The sequence below is a fragment of the Diabrotica undecimpunctata genome, chromosome 3 (genome assembly GCF_040954645.1).
Source record: "Diabrotica undecimpunctata isolate CICGRU chromosome 3, icDiaUnde3, whole genome shotgun sequence".
Lineage (NCBI taxonomy): Eukaryota > Metazoa > Arthropoda > Insecta > Coleoptera > Chrysomelidae > Diabrotica > Diabrotica undecimpunctata.
In genome coordinates, this window is record NC_092805.1 from 49,871,009 (window position 1) to 49,889,234 (window position 18,226).

General features: G+C 33.9%; 1 protein-coding gene across 1 annotated transcript in view; it reads right to left on the bottom strand.

The window, feature by feature from the left end:
- LOC140436777 (lysosomal-associated transmembrane protein 4B) overlaps nt 1-15,283 on the bottom strand; it is a 31,170-nt gene extending 15,887 nt beyond the window's left edge. The window contains exons 1-3 of the mRNA XM_072525863.1: nt 15,127-15,283; nt 5,490-5,605; nt 1,347-1,521 (exon numbers count right to left, since the gene is read on the bottom strand). Coding sequence (XP_072381964.1) covers nt 1,347-1,521; nt 5,490-5,597 — 283 coding nt within the window. The 5' untranslated portion in view covers nt 5,598-5,605; nt 15,127-15,283. The remainder of the gene's footprint in view (nt 1-1,346; nt 1,522-5,489; nt 5,606-15,126) is intronic.
- Between the last annotated feature and the right edge of the window lie 2,943 nt (nt 15,284-18,226).

Genomic DNA, 18,226 nt, shown 5'->3' on the forward strand with positions numbered 1-18,226 from the left:
TTTAGGAAAGACAAAAATAAGTGGGCTAACAGGTTGGTTTAATAGAACTATGAAAGTGGGACAAATGATAGAAGAATGGAGAACCTGTTTACAAAAACAAAGGAGATATACAACAATGCACAAACTACAGGGCCATAAAACTACTTAGTCCCTCCATGAAAATATGAGAGAGAGTAATTGATAGACGGTTACGTGAAGAAACCAAAATATCCGAAAATTTGTTTGGATTTACGCAAGGCAGATCAACATCATCATCATTCTAGCTTTACAACCCTGCTTGGGTCCTAGCCTCCCCAAGAATTTCTCTCCAGTGGTCCCTATCCATCGTCGCCTTTGCCAAGCACGTATTCTCATATTTCTCATGTCTTCATCGATATTATTAAGGAACCTTGTTCTGGGTCATCCTCTTCTTCTCCATCCATCGTCGCCTTTGCCAAACACGTATTCTCATATTTCTCATGTCTTCATCGATATTATTAAGGAACCTTGTTCTGGGTCATCCTCTTCTTGTCCATCCCTCGTCGCCTTTGCCAAGCACGTATTCTCATATTTCTCATGTCTTCATCGATATTATTAAGGAACCTTGTTCTGGGTCATCCTCTTCTTCTCTGACCAATGGGTCTATTAAGGATCGTTTTTCTAGCTAGGTCATTTTGTCCCATCCAGAGAGAGTCTTCCTGGCGCAGCCCGTTATTTGTTTTAAAAGGTTCAGACAGTCCCCTCTGAATTCCTACTCTACATTCAACTTTTTCAAGATTTCGTTTTGTTAAATTCACCAACTGATTTGGTATTCCTAGCTCTTTCATTACTTTGAACATTTCTCTTCTATTCACAGAGTCGTAGGCTGTTTTGTAGTCTATAAATATGTGATGAGTATGTATGCCATATTCCAGTGATTTTTCTAAAATTTGTCTCAGTGTTGCAATCTAATGAATGGTGCCATACGGTGACATAGTACTGTGGAATATATTCTATACGCTGCATTTAGAAGCGTAATTCCTCTGCGGTTAGAGCATTCAAAAATATCTCCTCTTTTGTTTATGGTGCAAAGTATTCCAATATTCCAATCATTGGGGAGGGATATTATTTTACATCAAAAGTTATTATATACTATTTATAGAAGACTGAAACCTGTATTGAAAACAAAACAAATGTTCTACGAATTAAACACATTCCAAAATTTTGCAAAAATATAAGTGTCAGAGTATTGTTGTAAAAGTTATGTCACACGTAACGTTGTAAAGCGTTACCGTATAATATATATATATTATATATATATATATATATATATATATATATATATATATACATATGTATATGTTTCGTATGATAATGTTATGACTTACATGTATATATTTTGCGGCTATCTTGAGTTGTGGGCAAATAGTAGGGATTGTCATCATCTTTTTTGCTTAAAGGGGTAGGCAAGAAATCAGTTTGTAGGTCTTCGTTCTTTTGGAGAATCACATGATGATTGCGCATCATCAGCGCAAGTACTGTCAGAGCCAAAATATGAAGCACCTAAAAGGGTTAAAATATAATATACTCTATTAATCAATCGCGAAAACCTTGCGTATCTCGTTTGGATAAGCATTTTATAAACGTCAGCGTTGAAATCAAATGGATATCCGAGGATGTTTTCACAAATCAGCTAAGTATTAAGAAGAAAAAAAAAGCTAGAATTAAAAGATTTAATCTTTTGCAAAATCGTTTTTGTTCATGGCAATAAATCGATCAAAGTAAATGGCACCTCTGTACACTGCTCTGTGCACTGAAAAATATTTAGAAGACATTCGTTGGACTTTCCGAGTTTGAATTTGTATCAGCCTGAGTGTTGTTGAAACAAAAGAAATTATAGGAAGTTCAATAACGAATATTCCCTCCTCTGGTAGTGATAACGACGAGGCATGCTTTGGATCAGATTTTTGATCACATTCTGCGAAATATTGTTTCATTCCTGCACCAACATTTCGCAATGCTCTCTTAAATATCTGGGGACAGGCACATGAGTACGTAAACGTCTCTTTATCTCATCCCAAACATGTTCTATATCGACTGCGAGCAGGTCAAACAAATCGTGTGCTTTGAACCTCGTCAAAATACTTAGTTATTATCCGAGCAGTGTTGGGCCGTGTATTATCATACATAAATGTTTCGTCGTCTACAAGAATAACCATAAACAGTAAAACATGGTCTTCTAGAACCTGTGTCAGGTACCTATGCGCAGTCAAGGTCCCATTCTCGATAAAGACCAACTCCGTGAGAGCGTTAAACGATATGCATCTCCATGTCATGCCCATGTCCGCCAAACGAAAGTCGCTCGGCAACACACGATTGGGCATATCTCGATTTATCTGAAAACAATACACGACTCCAATCCTGTATTGTCTAAGCCAAATGATCTCGTGTAAAATTCAAACTGGCAATTCGGTGTTAACGGGAAAGCAGAGGCCCTGTTACTCTAGTTCGAGAATATAAACTAGCAGTACAAAGCCGCCTTCTAACTGTATATTCACTTAGATTTACATCTCTCATCGCCATACTCATTGCACACTCGAGAGACTTATTCCAACGCTCCTCGCAGTTTTGCGCAAATCGTGGCCATCTTCTAACGCCGCCACCAAATTCTTGCCAGCAACAGAACTGATGCTCATTGCAATACACTGAGAGTGACAACACTATACACACACAATTTACAATTGACTTTAAAACTACAGAAACCAAAACTATACTGATAATGGTTTTTACGAATTAGGGTAAATGGAGCCCTTTTTATCTCAAACGCTTATCTAAACAGCAACAACAATTTTTTCAAGCAATCCTTTAGTAGGATCCTTTATCCTAAACTATGTTACAACCGGAAATAGTTAAAAAAGAATAATAATTTCTAAAATAAATTCAAATTATGGAGTGACCCTAATTTTATGCTCGACAGTGTATATATAAATATATATATATATATATATATATATATATATATATATATATATATATATATATATATATATATATATAAAACCAGCTGACTGGCCCTTCAATCACCAAAGAGGAGATAGAAAAGGCAATATTCAATTCAAAAAACAATAAGGCACCTGGACCAGATGAAATCCCGTCAGAAATACTCAAATTACTGGATGAAAGGGAAATTTCAGCACTACACAAAATATTTACCTTAATTTATGAAACTGGCTGCTATCCTCAACAGTGGTTACGCTCTACCTTTATTCCCCTGCCCAAGAAAGTCAATGCAAAAAGATGTGAGGATCACAGACTCATTAGCCTGATGAGTCACACTTTAAAGATATTCTTAAAAATACTATATCAAAGAGTATACAAAAAATGTGAATGGGACATCAGTGACTCCCAGTTCGGATTTAGGCAAGGTTTCGGAACACGAGAAGCAATAGTAGCAACACAGGTGCTGGTCCAAAATTGTTACGATCAGAAGAAGGATGTGTTCCTATGCTTTTTAGATTACCAAAAAGCGTTTGATCGTGTCCAACACCACAAGTTAATGCAGATCCTCAAGAAAGTTGATATAGACCAAAAAGACATAAGATGCATTGAAAACTTGTACTGGCATCAAACGGCACAGTTAAAAATAGACAATTCTATATCCAAACCCATACATATAAGAAGGGGCGTTCGACAGGGATGTGTGCTTTCCCTTCTTTTATTTAACATTTATTCGGAAGCCATATTTCAAGAGTCTCTGGAGGATGCAAAGATGGGAATCAAAGTGAATGGAGTACTGATCAACAACATACGATATGCTGATGATGGTGTCTTAATTTGTGACAACATAGTCGATCTTCAACAACTTGTCACTATAATCGGAGAATACAGTAAGCGAATGGGATTAGAGATTAATACCAAAAAAACCAAATTTATGATCATCTCCAGAAACTTGGATGCACTTGAAAACTCCACCATAACACTGAATACTAAGTCCATTGAAAGAGTGAGTAAATTTAAATACCTGGGATCGTGGCTTTTTGAAGACTGGGCATCGGACGGGGAAGTAAAATGTCGCATTGAGCAAGCTCGACAAGCTTTCGTAAAATTCAAGAAGGTACTGACTTGTTCAGAGTTCGATCTTCAACTGAGACTAAGGTTTACTAAGTGCTACGTGTGGTCAGTGCTGCTATATGGCGTAGAGGGCTGGACACTCAAAACGAGGGATATAAACAGATTAGAAGCTTTTGAAATGTGGCTCTATCGCCGTATCCTAAAAATACCATGGACAGCGAAAATCACAAATATAGATGTCCTTAAAAGAATAAACCAAGAACGCCAACTTTTCGAAACCATCAAGAAAAGGAAAACGGCGTATCTAGGTCACATCATGCGAAATGAAAAATACCAGTTCCTCCAACTTATAATCGAGGGTAAAATTGAAGGCAAGAGAGGAATGGGACGCAAGAAAATGTCCTGGCTCCGAAACATAAGGCAATGGACAGGGATTAAGACATACAATCTCTGATACATATTGCAAGAAATAGAGAATTAATGGAAAATGTGATCGCTAACATCCATTAGTGGATTTGCATCTAAAGAAGAAGATATAAAACCATAAGAAAAGATAACCAAACCGTTGAGCTTCTCTGTTATACAGTGTGTTTTGCCAGTGTTGACTTACGGAGTGGAAACGTTGACTATGACAAGGAGAATAGTGAAAAAGTTCCGTGTGGCTCAAAGGGCGATGAACCGTGCTATGTTGGGCGTTTCACTGAGACATAAGATCCCAAATCGCTTGCTACGACTACGATCAGGAGTGGCAGATGCTGTAGAGACTAGCAACACTGAAGTGCAACTGGACAGGTCGCGTGGCTCGAATGACAGATAACAGATGGATAAAGCTGACACTGGAATGGAGATCAAGGGATGATGCCTACCGAAGCGGAGGTCGTCCACCAACACGTTGGACTGGCGATCTAAAACGTTGTCATAGGAATTGGATGCAAGAGGCACAAGATCGAAATAGATGGACAATTATGAGGGAGATCTATGTCCAGCAGTGGACAAGCGAAGGTTGGTTGACTGTGAGTCGCGCGATCCGTCGTTACAGTGGTTTCAGTCGTTGGTCTTTTTTTCATACTTCTGCGCAATCCAACGCTCCGTCCGTAGCCCGCGATAAGAAACCTATGCTTCCAAAAAAGTATACCAGTTTTATTTATATGACGCACCCTTAAAATATAAAACCACAGGAAGGATCATAAAATATGTGACTAGGTAATAGAAATGACCTACTTACTCTATCTGTTATGACTCACATTTAAGGTTCTTAGGAAATGAAAAAGAGGTGACAGCACAAGCAACTTCCGTAGCGGCATCAGATATCAACCTTGTAATGTAAGCTCCTTTCTATGGTGGTATATTTTAAGAACGAACCTAATAGCCTCATCCTTATCAAACGAAGAAAATTTATTGAACAACCAAATATATTATTTTGAAAAAAAATAATTAGGAAATGAATGTCGAATACTTACCAAATGCCATATCCCAAATAGGATAGTAGCTGTTCGAACATGCAAACAAAAGCAAGATGTCCATTCTTTATTTCTATCTGAACCCAATTTCAGCCGCATCGTAAACATTTCCTTATCTGTAAAATACCCAGTTAAATAAACCATCAAAAACGGATGTCAGATTTGATAAATACAATTATTTGTAGTTAATAAAAAATAATAGACAATAAAGTTTAGTTTATACATCAAAGATATAAAATTTATTTTATATCTTATTTTCATCTACTTATGTCTACTTATATTATACAACAGAAAAAAGATCTATCCAAATCATATTAACTAGAAATTGTTAACAATATAATTTGTAATGGTAAAATTAGACGGGAAAATATTAAGAAATCATGGAAACAACTAAATAAATACAGTGGAACTTGAATAATTTGAATTCGTCGAGTAGTGTTAAATTATCTATAACTCGAATTTATTTTGATTAATTAGAATTAAATCCTACGCATCTGATTCGGAATCCAGTATGCACTTGACGACTGAACAGTTTTTGAGTTTTCTTATGAGGTTATGTTTAAGTTGCCATTTTCATAACCAGATATCTAACCATCTCTTTGGTTAGTCTCCTTCTTACTGGCCTTCCATATCTGATGTATTATAGCCTAGTTTCTTACTCGTTCCCATATAGTTTTACAAACTCTCCTTTTTCTTTTCAATCCCAGATCCTTTTTTTTATATTGTCTCTTAATGCACCCATCACGGTTGCTGCCTTCCTTATTTGAGCGATTCTTTCTCGGTGGATGCCTCGATGACTTGTTACATCTACACCAAAGTTATTGAACATTTCCTGGTCAATGATATCCATTCGTTCTCTAGTTTGCATATTATGTCTACTTTTAGGCATTCTGTTTCATCTGTTGATATTAAAATGAATTGAATGTGTATAAGTGTTCGTAGTTCATCTTCACTATTTGTTATTAGTACAGCATCGTCTAAATAACGTATGTTAATAATGTTTTTTAGTTTTTACACCCATTCAACATACTTACTCTCTCTAGAACGGAAACAGAAACTTGTTACGTTGTCTTACCCATATGTCTATGAGTCTTCGACAAGCTTTTATTTTAACTTTTTTTTACAATATGTGTATTCCTTTATTATGTATATTATTATAACATACATTATTATGTATACGTTTACTATATCTATGCATATGTTACAATCGTTAAATATTATTGATACTTTTTTTCTTTGAACTTTTCGTTTTTATTTCTTATTTTTGTAATCGCATTATTTGTGTTTTCTTTTTATATCTTTTTTTTTTTTCTATTTATTTTATATATTTCTTCATTTGTTTTGTATACACAGGGAGACCTAATATACTCAGTGGTCTTTCAAAGTAATTTAGATATAGCACAGGCCTTACTAGGACGGGTAAACTAGAGAAACAAGGATAAACACAAAGGAATACTTAATTTATACATTTACCCAATACAATTCCCAACATGAACAATGCTTTGTAAAAGAGGTTCTAAAACTGTTTTCTTGTGGCATGTCTAAGTCACTATAAACGTAATATTTACTGCATTGTAAAGTCTTCAAGCATGAAAATTTGTACTAGACTATTAGGTTTATTTAAATCTCTATATCTTGTCGACATATTGTTTAACACACTTATCATCACGGTGCTACAGCCCTTAAAGAGCCTCGACCTTCTTAAGCTTTCAGCGAACACCGATCTTCCCACCATCATGTGTTACCCATCTTTCCACCTCAGCTTTGTGGACGGGTCTACCCCGTCTTCTCATTCCCACCGGTTACGCTGTTAGAATCTTTTTTATCATGTTCGATTCCGGGGCCTGGGCTACATGTCCTACTCATTGCAAACGGTTTCACTTAATTATAATGGTAATATCTAAATATATGCTTGTAGATATTCTGCAGTTCAAAGTTATATCTAGGCCTCCATAATCCGTTTTCACAGACAGCTCCGAATATCTTGCGTAGTAACTTTCTTTAAAAAATCGATAGAGAGGATTCGTCTGTTTTGGTTGGGGTCTATGATCCTCTGATCCACATGTGAGAACAGGGACTATCAGTGTTCTATATAGTCTTATATGTGGTTTTTCAGACAGACGTTTGTTAGCTGAGTACTTGACAGACCATGATAACACCTATTTGCAATTCCCTGATATATATTATTGGGGTGAACCGATGTCCCTAGATATATGAACTTTTTGACTGCTTCAAGTTTTAGTCATTCACAATTAGATCAGCGTCAACATATCCAGCTATTGTGTTTCTGTTAGTCGGCATGAATTTGGTTTTATTTGATACATATAGGTAATCCCATTCGTTCTGCTGCTGCTACTAGCTGGGTAAGCATTAGTGAAAATAATAAATTCAACAGAAGAGGGGAAGTTCAACGTTGCCAAACTTATTGGTTTCATTTGACCTGTTGTCTTTTTAGCATTTGAACAATGCTCTAAGATAATCAAATTTGGGCGAATTGATTGAAATGGCAGGTTATTGTTTTTTATAGGGAATATGCCACAATTTTACTTTACAATAAGTTTAATTTAACATTTTGAGTTCCACTTCGGAAATCGTTTTATATAAATAAAATTTATTAATGTTTCGTATTTTAAGTACGATTTCCGAATTGGAAATCTAAACATCAAAATAAGCTTATTTAAAAATCACATTGTGCCTAATTCCCAATTCAAATAATAAACTGCATTATGACGCCACAATAAAAAAGCTTCATACAAAATTATTTGGCAACGTCGCGTCGTCAAAGTAACGACACTTTGATTTTAATATTGTGGTAACGAGCAGAACAGAACTAGTTTGGTATGCCATGCGTATAGCATGGGTTGGTCTTTCATAAAGCATAATAAATATAGACAGTATTAGTAATGCATTAGGAAGGAGTAGGTGTATTATATTAAATTTAAACTGGACGAATCATTATGTCTTTTAATAAAAATGTATTATTTCGTATTTTCCAAATAATATCTTTGAAACCATATTTTCGTTTAGATTTTTCGGAGGTAGTAGGTGGGAAAATAAAAATTAGTTCTATAAAAATGAAACAAAAAAAGATAAAATTAGTATAAAACTATAAAATTTGTTCTATAAAAATGAAATCAAATAAAAAAATAATTCCACTACTACTGTTTAAATTAAAAATAATTCCAAACAATTAGAAATTCTAAACGAAATAAAATTCTTAGGTAATTAAATGTTCAAACAGACCACCAAATAGTAACGAACAGTAACCAAATCTATTATACAACGCATTTCTCATGGCGTTGAGTTCATCTGCCGATATGTTTTGGCTAAGTGTATTATCGTTTCCTTCAGTTCCTCCAAGTTGGTGGCTCGCTCGAACTCATGCCTGTACAATTTCGTTTTTTAGCATCCCCCAAAAATAAAAATCTAGAGGAGCTAAGTTAGACGACCAAGGGGCCATTTTATTGTACCGTCGGTACTAATGATACGTTCAGCAAAAAATAACGCTAAATAGTATCTAACGGCTTTTGCATTATGTGCAGAACAGCCGTCTTGTTGAAACCAAATTTCGTTGAAGTTAATTTGAAGACGTTGAAGTGCAGGAATAATTTGATTTTGCAGTAATTGGAGATATTTGACTGCGTTTAAATTGCCTTCAATGAAAAAAGGACCAATAATATGGTCTCCCAAAATCCCAGTCCAAACATTCAACTTTTGTGGATACTGCATACGCACAGACACTCAAATGCTTATTCTCCTGAGACCAATAATCTACAAAGGATGGATTATGTTTCTTGTGAATTGTAAATCAACTTCATCGGCAATTTGTTTACTTGAACACGGCGTCGCTTTAGCCAATGCACAAACTTGCATTTCTCTAATTTCTTGTTCTTGAGAAATTTTCTTTTCGCGAGGTTGATTGGACGGGCAGCATTTTTTATATCTGCCATTAGTACAGCCCAACTTTTCAAATTGATGAATAATGGCCAATACTGTTTTTTCTATAGGTATTGGCCTATTTTCAAAAGCCATAATAAATAAATGAACCGTTTCTTGTACTGAATTGCCCCCAAAGTTCCATTTTATTATGTGTACCCGTTCTTCTGTTGTATAAAGAGTCGGCATATCAATTTTTATCTTCAAACTTACGCGGTTACCTTCAAAAAAAATACATAGTATAGCGTTCGGCCTGTCTCGTATGCAGTTTACCATTGAAGAGAACAGACCAATGACGATGTTGCCAAAATTAACTTGTTTTATTGGAAGTTAGGTTACAATTTCGTCAAATAAAAATTCGAATCTGTAAATTTCTCATGGATCTAAGAAATTTTGTACCAGTATTTGTGCCAATTAGTGTTTCATTTTTAATATCATCATCCAGTTTTGAATGGCAATATAACCGCGCCACTGATCGCCAATTTTTTGAATCAATTCAATGTTTTAATTCAAATATGTAATAAGGCAACCCTGCCGCTGTTTCTTACGTATAAGCTGGATCGTAAATAATCGTCTGGCGTTCATCAATGGGCGTGCATGAGGAATGTGGAGGGGAGACCAAGGGGAAATATGATTGTTATCTTTGTCTATTCGCTGAAAATATGATTTTATATATGTGTTAGATATCCTGTTAAATTCTACTATACCGACCATAAACTTTTACCTACACCGTATATATATATATATATATATATATATATATATATATATATATATATATATATATATATATATATATATATATATATATATATATATATATAATCTACGGGGGTCCTACAACCTCTGCCGCATCTTGCATTTCGATCTCCACCTCTTTCGGTTCGATCCATTCATCCTCATTTATAGCACATAGTTTAAGGCCTGTTTTGGCCATCGTTCGTCTTCCATTAACATTAAATGCCAGTACCATATTTTTTTTATGTTTATACATTATAAACATAATATATAATGCACTGTAAAGTCTTCAGTCATCAAAATTTATGGTAGACTATAAGGTTTCTTTAAATATCTACATCTTGTTAACACATTGTTTAGCACACTTATATCAGTGCCTATATTTTTACAAGCCTATATCATATGTTCTATACTTCTCATTTCTCCCCATGAAAAATTTGGGGATTCTACTAATTTTAATTAAAACTTTAGATTTTAATTAAGACTTTAAGTTTTAAGTCACAGTGAAATCTGAGTGTACATAATGTTGATACAATTTTTTTATTTCCTGATAATTCATGAAACCATTGTTCTTCGCTAGTTTTGTTTTGAATACTTTTGTAATAGAGTCCTGTATTACTGGATTTAAATGCCTTGTTTCATTTTTTAACTACCTTTTTTTCGTGATATGATTCCATATCCTCTGTGACACATTTGTAATTAGCTATCTTAGTTTTCGGTGTTCCGTGCTTTGCTTGTACGAGTCTGCATAAGTAAACTCAAAAGCAACACCGCCTGTGGTTTTGGAGAAGTCTGCGAAAATGTAAGAATGGTGTGCGAATGAATCAATTATTTATATTGTTATCAAATACTTCCTGTCTGATTTGATTAGGAATCAACGAGTGGTTTTTTAATAAATAACATTTTGTTTCATGTAATTTATGAATATCTGCCATATATAATGGGACGGCATTACTTATAAAAGTTTCCTCTATTGAAGGTTGGATGATTGAATTTGCTTTAATTAAAGCGGGCGATTTTTTGTGGTAAAATACTCTTGAGTTAAATCCATTAAATACAATATTTGGATTTTTTGTATTAGATGTGTGTCTTTTTTTTAACATTTTACTTGGATATTTTACTATAATGAAGCCAAATATTTATGAGTAGAAATAGACGAAGGTTTAACATACACAAACCACGTGATGACCACCAACACCGAGTCAAAGAACGCCCAAACATAAGTGAATTAACTAATACATAAAAGAAGCAGACTAAGTTTCAAGATGGGAATTTTTAATAAATAAGTCTCTTCTTTGTCGGATCGGTACTCACCTAAGGTACCGTAGTTGTTCTGATATAGCGATTATTTAAAAAATCTAAGAAGATGACTTTACTTAGTAACAAGGTATGTACTCAACACATACTACAGATTAACCCAATACATCATATGTGACTGGCTGCATAACTAATAGTCCACGCTGGAAATTAAAAAAAAAATAGAATGAGACTAATCAATAGCATCATACTTCCGATATTGACGTATGTATAACTTGTTTTCGGCAAATCATACAGGAAGAAGGCGCAACTGGTCCAGAAGAGATTATAAGAAAAGCAGCAAATCTGCAGCGATTTGTATACAGGAACACAAGAAAAACCGGAGCATTAAGAAGAAGGGAAGCCGACAGAATATTCAAGAATCGGACTTATCATCCAAGAAAAAGCTGACAAGATATTCACGGATCTGTCTAACCATCCAGACCAACCTCTGAGGGAGCTAATAGATATGATGAAAACGGCAGGTGGAGGCACGTCAAACCAAACACTACAACTGAGAGGAACTTTATTCAAGCATAAAGTTCCACATAAGGAGCAATGAATATTTAAGTACACTAAGATATAATAAATCAGTCTTAAAAAAATAAAACCCAAGAAAACAACAAAATATAGACTCTAAAAATAGTAACAAAAACTGGCCACGGTAGAAGGCCACATACACACAGCCAGATCCTCAAAGCTTCGCTGCAGTCCAGATAACAATGGGAAGGCTCAAGGATTTCATACACAAAAAAATAGGTAAATGTCAAGCGAACAGAAGACAACAAGAGAAAATCACTCCACGCTACCCTGTGATTATCAAGAAGGCTTGTATTGCAAGCTGTAAGTGCTTCATTCAAGGTAGACTACTCTAACGGCATTTGAGTTCTTGAAAAGCCAAAATAAAAAGTTTATAGAAACCAAGGAAGAAAGCATAAAATGCCTTTTGAATAATAAATTTCTTGGTTCAACAGTCATTAAAGGAGAATCAGACGAAGCTTAATGAATCTACATACAGATTATCAAAGAGTCTATCAGAGAAAATCTCCACAAAGAATAAAATCGAATGGCTGCCAATAGTTTTAAGCCCTAGAAGTCTTCTGGAAATGATGATATCTTACCAGCTTTGCTACAGCAGGGAATGAATATCCTATTGCCTCATCTAGCACAAAATATTCAAGATAAGTTTCATCTTAGGTTATATTACAAAAAAATATTTCCGGGTTAGGGACTGCTTTATTTACAAGAGCAACAAACACCCTCCACAGGAACTCAACTCATATTCATGATTTTCATATTTCTTTCAATAGTATGGAAAAAATACTACTTAAGATAATAAGAATTGAATACTTATTGAGAATAACTCTTCAAGAACAATTTGCCTATCAACCAGGCAAATTAGAGCATAGATGCCTTGTATTGTCAAATCAAATACCTCAAAATGATCATCTCGTCAAAAGAAGTGTGTACATTCAAAGACATAGAGGGGCCACTTGACAACACCTCATTGGAGTTTATTAACGTTGCCACAACAGAAAAAGTATACCACCTTCTATCATTAAATGGATTCAATCCATGCTCAGTACTAAGAATATAATTACCTACCTAGATCAGTTGTCTACTATAAAAGCAGTAAAAGGTTATCCGTACTGTATAGTCATTGACAATCGTTTAACAACACTCAAGAGGATTCATGCTCTGGGCTATGCAGATTATCTACTTATATTGTATTATTATAGCGGTTAGAGGTAAACATGACAGTGTCATTGCTTATTGCATGCAAGGTGCCTTAAACTGAGTAACTACCTTCAGTAGATCCTAATAAAATGATACTTGTTTAATTACCAAATGGGAGGAAATGGCCATCAAATAAGATCATACTTGTTTAATTTAAAAATGGGAGGAAATTTACAACTCAACCCTTTGACCATGAATCGAACAATACTATAATTCTCAGAAGAGATTAAATACCTTTAACGAGATATTTACATAGAAAACTTATGTGGAATGCTCACCTCGCAAATATTGTCATAAATCAATAAGGGCTATTTGGCCTTTAAAGAGCCTTAAAAGAAAATGTAATATGTGTATATTTTGAGGAGTTTATTTTAATTATCCAGAGTTAAACCATTTATTAGTTTCGTTTATATATGTAGTTGCAGTATCTCTAATGCTATTGCTGGATTCCTATGAGATGTTAGGAAAGCAGTATCATCTACAAATGGTGCAAGCACTAGGTTATTACTTGTTGGTAAGTCCCGTATAGATCAGGTACACGATTTAACACCAGATCATGTAATTTAACACCATTAAATTTCTGTTTATGGAGTTATTTTGTATGTTAATTAAAAAAAATTACAATTTAAAGAAAAAACAGTGTTTTCTATTCAATTCAAACCTTAATCATAAGAAAAATCGGACGATTTTCACATTTGGTCCCATTGAAGATAGCTACAAAGGAGCTGTGAATTAAATTCACAAAACAAATTTTTGACGTCTGACTGTGTTATTATGTCTTTATAATGTATATGTTGTAGGCTTCAATTACAAATAGAGAAGCTTTCAAAAATACATTTTTATTATATTATTATATGAATTATGCACTTTTTTAATTTTTTTATATACAACACGAACGAATAAATACTCGTTTCTTCTCATATAAATTGCAGTTAATTATTACAACATTTTTTTGGCATTTGCCTTTGATAATAAGCTAATAGATTTGGCAATCCTCAAACCACTAGTTGCCAGATTGTTACAGATGGTCACCAGATATCTGTGGAAAGTACCTGAATACTATTCTTATTATTTTTTGAAAGAATTTCTTTTTTACTGTTAGTTTGTTAACTTTCTATTGGATTTTTATTAATTATAAATCACATGCTATTTTCCGATTTATTAAACAAACATGGCAACACAGTCAAGAACCAACATTTCGTTCTATGAACTTTACCTGACACCCTGACACCCTTTATCATCTACCACACGTATTATAGACTCTCAGGCAGGGCTATTACTTTTTATCAAATTTTATTGCATTTCTTACTAACTTTCTCACGCTACATATCTTATCAAAACAACCTTATAAGGTCTTATAATATACCAATAATGGCTAATACTACATATATATTTGTAAATATATGAAACCAAAAATAGCAAATTATTGCATTTCTTACTTATTTTCTCACGCTAAAATATATCCTTGATAAAAACAACCTTATAAGGTTTTATCATATAGCGATACTGGTTAATACTACACATATTTGTAAATAGCAAATATATGAACCAAAAAAGCAAATATATCCATGGCCTAGTGTTTACTATCTCATAATTTAATCTTCATATTATAAGGATCAAATGGTGTGATTTCCTCAACAAGTTGCTATTACATAAATATAAACAAAATTGATTTTTATATTGGTGTCAAAATACAAATTAAAAATAAATTGATAAATCCATTTGTACAAATATTTATTATTCAGGTACTCAGACTATCAGACTATTATTTTATAACATAATCAGCAATAAACAAAATACAATATCAACCAAGTAATAATTATAATGGTTATTTTATGATCACTATATTTATCTCTACTAGGTATTTGGTTTTTCTGTGCAGATTATGGCGAACAAAATATAAGGTTTAGCTAATAATACGTATACATACCCAATCACCAGATACAATTTGTGTATTTGTAACAAATTCTAAAAAGAATCAATTATTTGTGTTTTATTTGTATAACCTTTTTTACGATTAAAAATAATTTTATCTGTGGTGGATTGTTTTCACTTGACAAAACCAGATGTCACATTCACCAATGAGGGACGTTTTCGCGTTAAACAGAAAATAAAAGTGTTCCAACCAAAGAAAGGCAGTGTCTGTCAAATCTCATAAAGGCGCTTAATTTAAAAGTAGGATGAGTAATTAAGTTTACTTAAAATAAGAAATTGAGTTTAAGCTAAATTTAAAAAACTGCAATTTTTATAATTATAGTAAATTATATTAAATTAAATACACAATTTTATATCCTCTACTAAGATTTGTTTTAAAAGTTTTTCAAACTTTCTTTAGTTAATACTGTATCTTTAATTTATAGAATATTTTTGTAAAACCACTTTAAACTATTTTGAGACCTCCTTTCCGTTGTTTCTTTGTTTTATTTGATAATGTATCAATTTCTTTGACTTTCGTGGACGTGATTTTTCATTCAATAAATACATCTATCTGAGGCGCACCAAGTGGGGGGGTTTGGGGGGTTAAACCCCCTGAGGTCATATAAAGTAAAAAATATATAAAGAATAGCAGGAAAATGTAACTTGTCTTTCACACACAATACAAAAAATGTAAAACGCTAATTTAATAATGAAATTACCACTTTAAATATGTAGAATACAATAATTATTGTATTAATACACAATAATTAATAATATTTTTCATTATATTTAGATATAGATAGGTACCTATTATTAGGCTCATGATACAAGTAGACAGAACGAGTCTGTTGGGCGTAGCATGCGCCTACAGGACTGTATCTGCGGCGGCCTTGTGGACTATCACGGGTTGTGTTCCTCTGCGTGTGTTAGCAGTAGAAAAGAGACATCTTTATGAGAGAAGAGAGAATTTGACAACAGCTATAAAAAAAGAATAAAGGGAAAGATCAATGGAAAGATGGCAAGGAGAGTGGAACAACAAGGAAGATGTTGCCCAGTGGATCAAGATGCTGATCCGGAGCCTAAGGGATGGGTAGATTGTCTGCTTTAGGGCGTATCTTAATAGGTTCAGAAAGACAGATACAGACAAATGCCTATACTGCGAATACTCCGACACTGTTACTCACACAATGTTGGAGTGTAATAGAGATACAGTGGAGAGAAACAGGATGTATAAAGAAATAGGTATGAACCCTGTGACTGTAAGAGAGATGATCATGAAGATGACGGGAAGTACGGAGGGATAGAATAGTGTTTACAATTACATCTTTACAGTTAATCTTAACAGTCATTAAAAAGAAAGAAGAAGAAGAGAAACACCAACCGAACCAACGACAGAGATAAGATCTAATTACTATTTTAATGGGAATAAGCCACAATTGAAGGTTAAAATAAGTTTATTGACGTCTGAATCTCCCCTTCGGAATTCGTTCTCAAAATACAAACATTAATGTCAAACGTCAATAAACTTATTTTAACCTTCAATTGTGGCTTATTCCCATTAAAATAGTAACTACTTTAAAATGACACACGAAAATAGCTTCAGAACAATAGATAAGGTCTAGATAAGAGAAGGGAGTGTTCCAAAAATGTAGTCAGCCTTACACGTCAGCGGCCACCCCACTTTCGGAGTACGGTACGTGCGACACCCTCTCCTACTTGTGCACAAGTAGGAGAGGGTGGTTTTAGTCGGTAGACAAGATAAGAAATACCTGAATCTTTGGCACTTTGATCAAATCAACAAGTTAAAGATTCCTTTTATGAAGAGTTATCAAATATTTGTGATAAAATAAAAAGTCATCAAGAAATAATACTGTTAGTAGACCTAAATGCGAGAGTAGGTTCTCAAATAGATGATGGCGTGGTGGGATGACACGGAGAAATAATTAAAAATGGTTTAGGAGACGGCTTAATTGAGTTCTGTCAAGTTTTTGGTTTAAACATAATGAATACCCAATTCCAACATAAAGATATTTATAAATACACTTGGGAACGACCTTCACTCCAACAGAAGTCGATCATAGACTATATAATAATGAGACAGAAATCAAAATGTAAGTGCCAAGACTGCAGGGTAAAACAAAGGGATTTAACTGTGGAACAGATCACTACTTTCTGTTAGCTAATCTTTTGTGCCACTTTAAAGAATACTACAAACAGAAACAGAACACCGAAAGTGAGGGAAACAATACGACACAGTACAAAACGGAAAGATATAAATTGCACCTTTTATTCCAACCAAGTATTAAACATCTTTTTCAATCTAGATTAGAAAAGGAACTAAATGAGATGGAAAGAAATATAGATGTAGAACAAGAATACAACAATCTCAAAACGATAATAAAAAAATTGCTTATGAAGTATTAGGAACAGAGAACAACAACAAAAAACATTACGAACCACCATGGATGACAGAAAACGTAAAAGAACTGATACAAGAAAAAAACAAAATATATAAGAAATGACTAACAAATAAAACATCTAGTAATAGAATAACATATCAAAGGAAAAACGGAGAAGTAAACAATCTAATAAAAGAAGCAAAAAACAATTTCTGGGAACAAAAATGTGTCCAAGTTGAGAATTTAATTGGTGGTTCTCAGACTATGGAAGCATGGAGAAGTATCACTAATCTAAAGAAAAATACCCATAACTCCTTAAGCAACTTAATTCCTATAGAAAAGTGGGAAAATCATTAAAAAAAATTACTCCAAGAGTCCAGATTGCAATATGGAGAGGAATATAGTATGGAGAGACAAACAAACGTAACAACGTACTACGTTGATTAAAATGAAAAACGGGCAATCTCCAGGACCTGGCAATATAGCTGTAGAGTTACTTAAAGCAGGAGGTCCATTCCTAATAGGATGAATAACTTTTCCAAGGAATCAATGCTGCGAACAAATTAAAGCACCATCTGAATAGAAAACCGCTCACCAAATGTCCATCTTTAAAAAGGGTAATCGAAAAGATCCTAACTGCTACAGAGGATTAAGTGTCCTACCTACTTTCTGAAGATTGTTTGGAAAGATAATAAATGGAAAAATACAAGATGA